Source organism: Euleptes europaea, chromosome 1 (assembly GCF_029931775.1).
Source record: "Euleptes europaea isolate rEulEur1 chromosome 1, rEulEur1.hap1, whole genome shotgun sequence".
In the NCBI taxonomy this organism is placed as follows: Eukaryota; Metazoa; Chordata; class Lepidosauria; order Squamata; family Sphaerodactylidae; genus Euleptes; species Euleptes europaea.
In genome coordinates, this window is record NC_079312.1 from 160,432,955 (window position 1) to 160,445,787 (window position 12,833).

General features: G+C 45.8%; 1 protein-coding gene across 1 annotated transcript in view; it reads left to right on the forward strand.

Moving 5' to 3' along the window:
- LOC130477155 (keratin, type II cytoskeletal 4-like) overlaps window positions 1-4,557 on the forward strand; it is a 40,424-nt gene extending 35,867 nt beyond the window's left edge. Inside the window, exons 15-16 of the mRNA XM_056849218.1 lie at window positions 3,187-3,215; window positions 4,499-4,557. Coding sequence (XP_056705196.1) covers window positions 3,187-3,215; window positions 4,499-4,557 — 88 coding nt within the window. The remainder of the gene's footprint in view (window positions 1-3,186; window positions 3,216-4,498) is intronic.
- The last annotated feature ends 8,276 nt before the right edge of the window (window positions 4,558-12,833 follow it).

A 12,833-nucleotide genomic window follows, 5' to 3' on the forward strand; every position in this document is an offset into this window, starting at 1 on the left:
GCCCCACCTACCTCACAAGGTGTCTGTTGTGGGGAGAGGAAGGGAAGGTGATTGTAAGTCGCTTTGAGATTGTATTGGTCTGCAGGGATTCTTCGGCTGCACTTACACTGGAACAAATGCTGCCTTACGTTGTGGGCCGAAGTAAATATTACAGCTTTTCAAGAGTTGAGTCCAGATTCTCTGGACCCTATTCATGTTCTCTACAGCCACACAGCTGCTGTGGGGAACAGCTTCTTAAAGAAAGGAGAGCCCAAACAGGCCTGTAATGGCTCAACTGGGGGGGGGGATGTTCCTGCCTCCCCCTCAAGCTGTTTACTCTCACAAAACGTATGGTGGTGGTGGTGGTGGTGGGTTATTTCTGGTTTTACTGCTCCATGTGGAGTATCTGTGCACAGACCCAACTCTTGAAAAACTGTAATGTTTAGTTTAGCCCTATGGTTTGGATACTGGAGATTTTCTCTGGGATGTGACCCAAGAAAGCTCATATTGAAATAAACGTTGTTAGTCTTTAAGATGCCCTGACCTGGATGGCCCAGGCTAGCCTGACCTCATCAGGGGCTAAGCAGGGTCAGCCCTGGCTAGTACTAGGATGGGAGACCACCAAGCAATACCAGGGTCGCTATGCAGAGGACGGCGATGGCAAACCACCATAAAAGCTTGTTGAAGGCTTTCACGGTCAGAGTTCATTGGTTCTTGTAGGTTATCCGGGCTGTGTGAGCATGGTCTTGGGTATTTCATTCCTGACGTTTCGCAAGCAGCTGTGGCCGGCATCTTCAGAGGAGTAACACTGTCCTTCAGTGTTACTCCTCTGAAGATGCCTGCCACAGCTGGTGGCGAAACGTCAGGAAAGAAAATACCAAGACCACGGTCACACAGCCCGGATAACCTACAAGCACCATAAAATCTGTTAGTCTCTTGCCTTGAAAAACCTGCTGGGTCAGAATGAATCCTAGTTATATGGTGTGTAATGGTATATAGTGTAATGGTGTGTATACATCCACATTCAGGAAGCAGATTGTAACCCTGCTTCCTACCTTCTCCTTCCTGAATGTGGATGTATACACACCATATAACTAGGATTCATTTTAACCCTACTCCAGTGATGGCGAACCTATGGCACACGTGCCAGAGGAGGCACGCAGAGCCCTCTCTGTGGGCACGCGCGCCGTCAACCCAGCAAATCCAAGGCAAAACCTCCCTCCCCTCGCCCGTTGGCCACTCTAAGACCCTGCGGGATCCGCCTGGGCCAGCCTCCCGCCTTCCTTTCCCCCCTGCTTCCTGGAGCCTCCCAATGGGCCTCCAAGCGGCCGAGCGGCTCGGGAGCAGCAGCAGCAGCAGCGGAGGGTGGCAGGGCGGGCATGGAGCGGCAAAGCCGGGGGCTGCCGCTGCTGCTGGCCGCCCTGGCCGGCACGCAGTACGAGAAGTACAGCTTCTGTGGCTTCCCCGCAGCCGAGCTGCCACCACTGCAGCACACCTACGCACTGGAGCAGTACGAGGGCGAGGGCTGGAAGGAGAGCATCCGCGCCCTGGAGGCCAGCCTGCGCCTCCACCGCCTGCTGCTCAACAGTGAGGCGCACTGCAACCAGGAGTGTGCCGCCAGTGGCAGCGAGGTGCCGGGGGAGCCCTGGCTCGGGGAGCTGGCCTTTGGAGAGCCGGGCCCCGGCGCCGCACCGGACGAGGGGCTGGCTGAGCTGGAGCTCTTCATGTGCGTCTTGCGCGCGATCCTGTGCAGAGCAACTCCGCTAGCATGGGATGATGTGGGGATGTTAATGTATGAGTTGTTTTTTCTAAACTAAAACCTCAGTATTCAGGTTAAATTGCTGTGTTTTCACTTTGCAATAAATAAGTGAGTTTTGGGTTGCAGTTTGGGCACTTGGTCTCTAAAAGGTTCACTATCACTGCCCTACTCGATTGTCATAAGTCAACTGTGATTTGCTTTACACACACACAGTCTTTAAGATGCCTTTGGACTTGTTTTATTTTGCTATGACATAGCTACTGCTTTGCAATCAGAAAGATTTCAGCCCATGGAGCTTGACTTTCTCACATTCTTCCTGCTATAGCTCCAAATGCCCCCCAAATGCTGTTCAGGGAGCATTGGGGGCCTCAGGGGGAGGGAGTGGTGAGAAGGTTGAGCCTCACAGGTAGAAATCTTGAAGGGCTGTCATATAGAGGATGGTACCGAGTTGTTTTCTGTTGCCCCTGAAGGTCAGACCAGAACCAACGGGTTGAAATTAAATCAAAAGAGTTTCTATCTAGACATTAGGAAGAATTTTCTAACAGTTAAAGCGGTTCCTCAATTGAACAGGCTTCCTCGGGAGGTGGTGAGCTCTCTTTCCCTAGAGGTTTTGAAGAGGAGGTTAGATGGCCATCTGTCAGCAATGCTGATTCTGTGACCTTAGGCAGATAATGAGAGGGAAGGAACCTTGGCCATCTTCTGGTGACTGTGTGTGTGTGTGGGGGGGGGGGAGGTAGTTGTAAGTTTCCTGCATTGTGCAGGGGATTGGACTAGATGACCCTGGTGGCACCGTCCAACTCTATGATTCTATGATTCTATGAAATCCTTCCAGCCATGGAGTAGCTTCAGTGCATCCAAGCCAATGGAACCTACTTCAGAATAAATGCGCTTGAATTTTGCTCTAAATTTGGTAAACTTGACAATTTCTGTAATCAGACAACCAAAAAAAGAAGGGGGGAAAGAGCTCAACCAAAAAAAAAATTACAGGGAACCTAAGGGTGCTGAGAACTACAAATTCTTTAACAATATATTTATATATGTATTAGGTGTACACAATAAAATAGATAAAAACACTGGGCCTGGACAGCAGGCTCCATATAAAATCACAAGTATAAACCGTTACAAAATAATTTGTAGTTCTCAGCTCAACCCTTGGGTTCCCTATACTATTTTATGTAATGCCTGACCATTGTTGTTTTTATCCTATTTCTCTTGTTTTATTTGCCATTTCAATTTGTTCACCACTTTGTGCGTTTTCTAAATAGAAAAGTGGCATATTCATTTTAGGAATAAATACTGTAAATAAGTATTACAAATATTTCCCCTAAGAACACGAATATCATCTGTATTTAGCTACCTATCATCTGTCTATAATGTCATCTAATCCAATCTACACTTTTAACAGAAAATCTGTTACATGACTTAGCATAATTAATTTTCCCTAACAGGTTAACTTCGGGGAACCTTGTGAGCATAGGTAAGTTTCCTCTTTGGACCTCCAAAGATTATACTTTATATATGAACATGTGAAGCAACAGAATAATGTTGGAATGGGGGGCACACAGTAAGCAGAACGAAGAGGACAATGCTAGAACCTTTTCCCCTGCTGTCCTAGTTTTCTACTTGCAGGGATTTTTTTTTCATTGGGTTACATTCAAAAATGGCATCCTGAAATGATACACAGGGCCATCTTATTCTATGTATGCATTTAATGCCAGAAACTCTCTAGGAGATATTGGAAAATAAACCTTATTTATGAAAAATGTCCATTCAGCCATCCCTCAAAATACAATATTTCCTTGCAGGATTTTTAGTTTGCTGAACTCAGATCACTGGGCATGTTCTTTGTTGCAGCTGTGGTCCCTACCTCAAGCAAAGTAGCTGATGACTGTAGCAGTGAACCTGGATGTGGCTCTCTGTATGGCGGTTTCAGCAACAGAAATGGAAAATGTAAATATGGAGGTCCAGGGATGGGAAAAACCCATGGAAATGTAGACTGCTACCCAGTGGGATGTGCTTCTATGAATGTGGGTAAGCAGTGCATCCCTGGAGGTGAAGAGGGCAGCAGAAGTGGTGGGTACAACTCCACCAGTGGTGGCAGTGCCTCCAGAAGTGGCCAGAGGCTCAGAGGTCCCAGCTATGCCATTACTAGATGTCAGGGTGTCCACCCCAGTACTGGTAACGTGGCTGGTGCATGCTGTCGTCATGGACTTTCATGCAACTCTGGCGCCTTGTGCTTCACAGGAGGCAGGCTATAAATGCTTCAAATCAATCAAGATCCATGTAAATTCTTCATATATTAAAAAAAAATACAAGGACCCCCAGGCCAAATCCAAATGGCATTAGAAATAAAAGAAAAATAATATTTCCAGCAGCAAATAGTGATGCTTTGATAGCACCAAGCTCTTTCCTTCAGTACAAGGAATCTTCCAGGAATGCATAAATTTTCGGTGGAAGAACCTCTTGCATCAATGGGTAGTTTTCTTGCACCAAAAGAAAGAGCCACTGCGAACAGAATGGACCTGTGGGATCCAACTCGTTTTATCCACTACCGCACAAGAAAGATTATGATTATTAATTGCTTTAGGTTACATTTTCAAAGTGCACAGTGTGTGGCGATCATTACCTTTTTGCTCTGGAATCAGGAATGAGCAATGAATGGCCACGTTTGCAGAGGACACCAATTTATCCACGATGGTGGGAACCTTTAGTCTTTCCTGAAGCTATTTCTCAGCAACTTTATTATCTTTTTGCCTGCAGAGCAAATCTGTGGCAATGGCGAGCTTAACCTGAGAGATTATTGCTTGGATCCCACTTAGATTTCCAGTGGCCCAAGGGGGAGGGATTTTAACTATTCTCCCATCCTGTGGGAGACCTCAGATTCTCCTCGTAAACTATTCCTGGGGGTCCTCGCCCCCCAGGAGCAGAAATTTGGGGTGTGTTTTGGCCTGCCACAGGAAGAATCAGCAAAAATGATCCTGTGGAAATCTAGGCATGATCCAAAGTTGTGACTTTCCCAGGTCTACCTCAGTACACCCATGGTTATGGTGGGATTCAAAACCCATGTTCTCTCTTCTTAATCCAAAGAGCTATCCAATGGGGTGGGATACCAGCTTTTGTGATCTAAAGTCTTTATGTGCAGTGCATCCATCATGGTTCCAAAAAAGTGCTCGGTAGATTGTACTCACGTTCTACTAAATGCCCATCTTAAGATAGATTCACATGATGCTTGGTAAAAAAAATCATGTGTGAACTGTTTGACAGGAGTGAGAATCACATGCCCTTCACCCCAGAAGCCATTTTTACCGTAAGTCAGACCAATGACCCATCTATCTCAATACAAATAATACCAACTGGCCATACCTTTCCATGTCCGTAGGCAGAGGTCTTTGCCAGCCATGAGACCCAAAAGCTGGAAGGTTAATTGGGTTTTTTTGCCCATCTGTTGAAGCTGGAGGGTGACAGATTCAAAACTAATAAAAAGAAGTATTTCTTCACACAACACATAGTTAAATTGTGGAACTCTTCCCCAGGATGTGGTAATGGCTGCCAACTTGGAAGGCTTTAAGAGGGGAGTGGACATGTTCATGGAGGAGAGGGGTATTCATGGCTACTAGTTAAAATGGATGCTAGTCATGATGCATACTTATTCTCTCCAGGATCAGAGGAGCATGCCTACTATATTAGGTGCTGTGAAACACAGGCAGGATAATGCTGCTGCAGTTGTCATGTTGTGGGCTTCCTGGAGGCACCTGGTTGGCCACTGTGTGTACAAACTGATGGGCCTTGGTCTGATCCAGCACAGCTTTTCATATGTTCTTATGTTATGTGTGAAGTCTTCTGAAATTGCATGATTCTGAAAAGGCAGCAGATTCTGAAAAGGCTATCCCCACACCTACCAAAATCTAAATCAAAAGAAGTGTCAGATGCAGAAAATCAGAATGGAGAGCTGCAGCTCAGCAGTCCTAGCCAGACTGGCTATGCTGCTGGCCCATTACAATCCTTTATAACACATTGCTACAGTCTAGAAGGCATGTAGGGCTATGTTGCTACTCTACGGTTGCCATACTCCAGGTGGTGGCTGGAGATCTCCTGCTATTACAACTGATCTCCAAGTGATAGAAATCAGTTCCCCTGGAGAAAATGGCCACGTTGGCAATTGGACCCTATGGCACTGAAATCCCTCCCCTCTCCAAACCCCGCCCTCCTCATACTCCACCCCCCAAACCTCCAGGTGTTTCCCAACCCGGAGCCGGCAACCCTATCTTACTCTGATGGTGATAAATAGGTGGGCGCTCTCCTACCCAACACACTTCCTCCCACCCATTTGTGTTCAGTGAAATGACTGTCTGTGCTGCTGTGCCTGTGTTTTGCAAGGGGAGTTTCTGTGTTGATGACACATACTCCAGAGAGCAGCTTTGCTTTGTAAGCACACCACAATCTGCAAATATGCTGGCACAGCATCATTTGTACCCAGTGATACTGAGGCTCCTGAGTTTCAGCTGTGTGCTAATGCCGTGTCAACAGCCATCCCTTTGTTATGCAGGTGGTCAATTTCGCTGGCAGAGGTTGTTCACAAGAGCTTGTTAAATGCACTTTCAACCACAGATCACAATGGGTTGCTGTGTTAGTTTGCCTGTAGCAGTAGAAAAGAGCAAGAGTCCAGTAGCACCTCAAAGGCTAACAAAATTTCTGGCTTTCATGAGTCACAGCTCACTTCTTCAGATACACCTAGAATGTGAGTCCATCTATCTGCAAGTAGAGAAGAGTGAATTCAGACACCCAATGGCAATAGCATGTAAATGTCAATAGCAGGTAAATGACATTAGCGGGCGTGATTGGATTAGGTGTGATATGCACAGGGGTAGTAGGCGTGGAGAAATCAGCATTGGTAATGAGACATGAATCCCATGTCTCTATTCGGTCCAGGGGAATGCATTGTCTTGAGCTTGAATACATTGTCTTGAGCTTGTTGGGCAAGCATCTAGGGCAGGGGTGTCAAACATAAGGCCCTCGGGCTGGATCTGGCCTCTTGAGAGCTCTTATCTGGCCTGCAAGCCAGCCAAGGCAGCCACCCTCCCACTCTCAATCTGGGCTGGTGAGGCATGGCCCAGCCCGACCAAGTGGCATTTATGTCATATCTGGCTCTCGTAACAATTGAGTTTGATACCCCTGATCTAGGATATAAGGATGGTGTGTGTGTGTGTGTCCGTCCATTGGACTAGCTTTTCTAACATGATTCTATCATTATTCTATGAAGTGTGTGAGAGCCACTTCACTGTTGTGCTGTTCCACACCACTGAGGAGTAGGGTTGCCAGCTCCAGCTTGGAAAATCCCTGGTGATTTGGGGGCAGTACCTGGGAAAGGCAGAGGGAGCGCGGCAGAGATATGATATCATTCTAGGACTTTCGTTCCTCCTAGACTTTATTATATGCTCTATGGTATATTATGCAGTCTGCCCTCCTTGCTGCCATCTCCCCCAGGGGAACTGATCTCAGTAGTCAGGAGATTAGTTGTAATTCCAGGAGAACTCCAGGCCTCACCTAGCAGTTTGTAACCCAACCGTGGGTCGTGAGCTTGAATACAGCAGCCAAATGGGAAGGGCCATCAACTATAAAAAGGGTCTGTACCAATCAAATAAACATACCTATATTTATCACCAGTTTTCACACTAATTTGTGCCCTATTCTACCTTATCTCTTTAGTATGTGTAGTGGATGATCCTGTGCTTTATAAACCTGCATAATTTTTGAACGTAACACACCACCACTAACTGTACTTTGATTATTGTTAAAAGCTCAGTCTTGCCTGCTGTGTCCCCAATAAACAGCATGAAGAATTGGCCTCGTTGACATTTTTGTGACTCTCTCTCTGAAGCATACACACAAGAACATGAGCAATATTAAGAACCAGTGCTCAGTAGGCATCTGGAATTGGGTTCCTCTTCACCACTGGTGGGAGTTTTTGGGGTGGAGCCTGAGGAGGGCAGGGGACTTCAATGCCATAGAGATTTGGCGGTGGAGTTTATGGAAGGTGGTATTTTTGGGAGTGGATGAAGCTCAGCGTGCATTTGATTCCATTCTCCAAAGCTGCCATTTTCTTCCAGGGAACTAATCTCTGTGGTCTGAAGATCAGTTGTAATTCCAGGAAATCTCCAGGTGCTGGATGTTGGCAACCCTAATGGTAACCTACCTCTACCAATACTTAGAACCAGGTTAAAAAAAAAAAAGATCTGTCCTGTACCAATCTGCAGGAGACCCAAATATTTCCTGCTCATCTCTAACATGACCAGTTAGTCCTGCAGTAATAATGTTAAGATGGGCAGATGGGGTAGCAGCCACAGAAAGCCTGCACACTCCAGGTCCTCGACTTTCACCAATTGTATGGCTCACTCATAACCACGGAGTCTCGAAGTCTACTTCCCAGAGGGGTAGAGGACAACCATGCCCCAGCTTTACTTAACTGGAACATTGATTAAAAAGGGGTAGCAACGACAGGTACGAGAGTGAATGATGGTGTTTTGGATTCAATTAGTTGTTCATATAAGCCCTGGTTGTTCCAGCAGTCAAACAGAAGAAGAGAGTGTTGCGAATGAGACCACTCCTGAAACCTCTCTCCACTAAAACGGCTGTGGCTTTCCAGTGCTTGAAGTAGGTTGTCTCTTATATATCTCTACACAACTATGCAGGTCTCTTCTTGTTCTACTAGAATAGTGTAAAGATAAAGGTCCCCTGTGCAAGCACCGGGTCATTCCTGACCCATGGGGTGACATCACATCCTGACGTTTACTAGGCAGACTATGTTTATGGGGTGGTTTGCCAGTGCCTTCCCCAGTCATCTTCCCTTTACCCCCAGCAAGCTGGGTACTCATTTTACCGACCTCGGAAGGATGGAAGGCTGAGTCAACCTTGAGCCGGCTACCTGAAACCAACTTCCATCGGGATCGAACTCAGGTTGTGAGCAGAGCTCGGACTGCAGTACTGCAGCTTACCACTCTGCGTCATGGGGCTCCTTATTGGACTGTAGTACTGCAACTTACCACTCTGCACCACAGGGCTCCTTATTCCCCTAAGGACACTCATATTCCTGAACACTCTTACCAACACTCTTACCAAGATGCATCCAAGGTAAGATACTGTGGGTTCTGCCCTAGATAAATTCAACGATACAACTACAGATTCCATATGGTCTGCACAGCTTCCTATCCTATGGCATTTCAAAATGGATTACTTTCATCTTTCTCTAGGTATCATTTTAGAATGGTTATGGAGAACCACCATGGTGCAGTGGCTATAGGGGTAGGATCTCAGAGATCCAGGTTTGAATCCCTACTTTGCCATGGAAGCTCGCTGGATGATTTCAGGTCTGACACTTTCTCTGAGCATAACCTACCTCATAGAGTTGTTGTGATCATGAACATAGGCACAGAGAGCAAAGTTGTAAACCAGTTTGGGTCCCCATTGGGGGAAAAGAAAGAAAGAAAGAAAGAAAGAAAGAAAGAAAGAAAGAAAGAAAGAAAGAAAGAAAGAAAGAAAGAAAGAAAGAAAGAAAGAAAGAAAGAAAGAAAGAAAGAAAGAAGAAATTGATGGTAACTAGTGGTATAATAAATTCTAAATGTTATGCCAATTAATAAACCTAGTCTAACCCATATTCGGCTTGGGTCCCTTTGGAGAAAATGGCAGACTAGAAATAATACAAATGAACAAACAAATATTTAGTGTCTTGAGTCTTCCTTTTGAGGTGTGGGGAGAAAAAATTGTCTGCTACTAGTTAATTTAGTTAAACCGTTTGTAATATGTCTTTTTCATCTCCCTTTTCTCCTTATTGCAACATTCTTTACATCTCTGGTTACAGACTACAACAAACATAATTTGTTTATTAACATGGATTTGACATAAAGCTATTAAGGGAGTTTATTCATCCATTCTTTTGGTATCTCTTACTGTTTTCCCAACCACATCTATGGGCCAAAAACGCATGGACCTTAACCCATTTTATCCCCTGTTTGAGCCAGGATCAAATTGACCCGGGCTGGGGGGGAAACTGTACACATTACCTTGAAAAGTGGGGATGAAACTGTGCCAATCAATCCATGTAAACAGAAAATGCGGGAGACGTGCACAGTTCCTGTTTAGCTTGCAACACCCCCACCCCGGTGATTGGTCGTTTCAAATTGACCAATGAGGGCCTTCCCTGCCCCGAGAAATGACCAATCACCGGGTCGGGGCTGTTGCAAGCTAAACAGGAACTGTGCACGTCTCCCACATTTTCTGTTTACATGGATTGATTGGCACAGAGTTTCGTCCCTGCTTTTCAAGGTAATCCGTACCATTTCCCCCCAGCTCGGGTCAATTTGATCCTGGCTGAAATGGGGAATTAAGTGGGTTAAGGCACCATGCACTTTTGGCCATGGTCTTTTATGCATGGCTGTTTCGCTCGCCGTCACCCCCTGACAACTTCAGGTCTTTGTGTTGATTATGCATGCTGTTTCTGACCGTCAGAGGTCGCCTCCCTCTCCCCCTGGCTTTCTCTGTGTTTTGTCCGCGTTTTCAAATTCGAAATAAAACAGGTCTCTGAAAACGTGAGCAAAATCCAGAGAAATGCAGGGGGAGAGCGAGGCGACCTCTGACGGTCGGAAACGGCATGCATAATCAACACAAAGACCCAACATCGTCGGAGGGGTGATGGCGAGTGAAACAGCCATGCATAAAAGGCCAATGCCTCTGATTTATCTGGCCAAGTGATGTTGCACATGCTGCTGAACTCATGCGAAATTCTGCTTCCTGATGAAGGGATAGGTGACAATGGGCACATGACACCTACAATCCATGAACGCTAGATAACTAATTTAATATAATTTAACTAAATGTCAATGTGTGTAATGCTGACAGGAAGTTTAGCTTTTCATCACTGTCTGTGTGGGAAAGGTAAGATTAGAACGACGTTTATAGCAACTCAAGCCAAAATTCCCACCATCAAAGCAAAGTGGGACAGCCGTACTCCAAAAGGTATCGTATTTTCCCTCTAGGCTAAATGATAATACTTTTCATATTGCGTTTCATCATCAAAAGCATGTCATGCCTTTTCCTTTTTTCCACCTGCTGCCCTCCATCCAAAATCCACACCCATAAACCGTCTGCAATAATATCCCAAAGAGCAAGCTAGAAGGGGGAAAATGCCTTATGTTTCAATTTTCCCTTCTTGCTGATGACTTCTTTGTTTCCTGAGGGTTTGCTGTGGCTGCACACACAACACATTCTTTTGGGAAGTGCCCTAATAACGAATAAATGCCTCATGAAAAGAAGAGCTTATGCCAGGCATCAAATTGAGGATTGGTATGCTGCGAAGAAGCACAAGCTAGCTGTTCCGAAACTCTAGGGTCATCCTGCATCGACTTGCATGTGTGTGTAAAGTGCCGTCAAGTCCCAGCCTCAGAGCAGCCCTTACATCACTGTGATTCCAAACTATGCCCACGGAGCTCTCTGGCTCAACGCATTTGTATATGTAGTGGTTCAGTAGAAGATCTCCCCCATTATGTCCTGTCCTGTCCTTTATACACTGAGCCTCAGAACAAGTGTTTGGCAAACATTCTTTCAACGTCACAATTATCATCTGATGTTGACAGGCTAATCTATTTGTTATCAGATATGGACCCTTATATTTTCCGGAAAATGGCCTGGTGGCCAAGAAAATCAGGGCAAAGCAAATCTCTGATAGAGTCGAATGGGAATATTTTAATTTCTTGATTTCTGTATTCTTTTAATGATTCTGGTTTTGTATATTTTACCTTGTTACATTGTTTCAGATAGTAAAGGCATATGGCCTTATACAATAAACTTGACATGACATGACTTATGGCAACCCAGTCAGGTTTTCAAGGCAAGAAACTAACAAACTAACAAAGGTTTGTAGGTGTGTATATCAATGTGCCAAATTTTTTAAAAAACCTGAAAAATACCTTTTCAGTATTTTCTGGGGGGAGGTGTTAACCTGCAAAAAAACTGGCAACAATACATGGAGGCCAAAAAAGCATCATTGGATCTTTCTTACCCCACCACCCCTGCCCACAAGAGAGAACAGCCTAAAGGGGAGGTCAGGTTAGGGTTGCCAGGTCCCTCTTCACCGGTGGGAGGTTTTTGCGGCGGAGCCTGAGGAGGGCAGGGTTTGGGGAGGGGACTTCAGTGCTGTAGAGTCCAATGGCCAAAGCGGCCATTTTCTCCAGGGGAACTGATCTCTATCAGCTGGAGATCAGTTGTAATAGCGGGAGATCTCCAGCTAGTACCTGGAGGTTGGCAACCATAGGACAGGGTTTGGGGGTATTGAGGGGACAAAAGGAGCAAATACGATCCTCATCAGTTGGGTGAAGTGAAAGGGATGCTTAAAGAAGATCCTAAAGCCACCGCTTTAAGAGTGCAATCCTGAAGGAGGGGTGTTAGATCCATGGCGGCCGGGAGCAGCGGAGCCATGTCGCCTTCTCAGAGGCTTCCTGGCCACCACGAAGGGGGGGAAAAGCATTTTTTAAAAAAAAATGGGAGAAATGCCCCATTGAAAAAAGAAAACTGAGAATTCAAAAAAGGTGGCCAGCCCTGCCACAGCTCAAGGGGGTGTCCCCGGGGTGAAAGGGCTATGGAAGCTGCCTAAAGGCAGCTCCACCCCCAATAACACTCCGGGAATGCCCCCCCCCCATGCTGGCACAGGCTTTCCCTTCTGGGAAAGAAGGCATGTTTGCCCCGCACTAGTGTAGATGCCACTTTATTCCAAGATAAGCTGGCACCTACGCTGACATGGGGTCATGCTGGCTCCAAAGTAGCTTCAAAAATGGGCTGTAACTTGTGCTCCTAAAGAACATGCGTGCCCTCACAGCATATCCACGGTGGCCAGCAAAAGTGGAAGACTCTCTTAAATAACTTTCTACTTTATAATTAAGGCAAGCCATGAGACTAAATTTCAAGTGTAACATCAGCCAAACGAAGCGTGCAAACAAAGCAATTCCTTAAAATTTCTCATTATTTCATAAGTTTATATTTACTGTGGTGTGTTGCGCATTGAAAAGCCTCTATAATGGCCCTGAGGCTGGCCAAACCCAGGAAAACT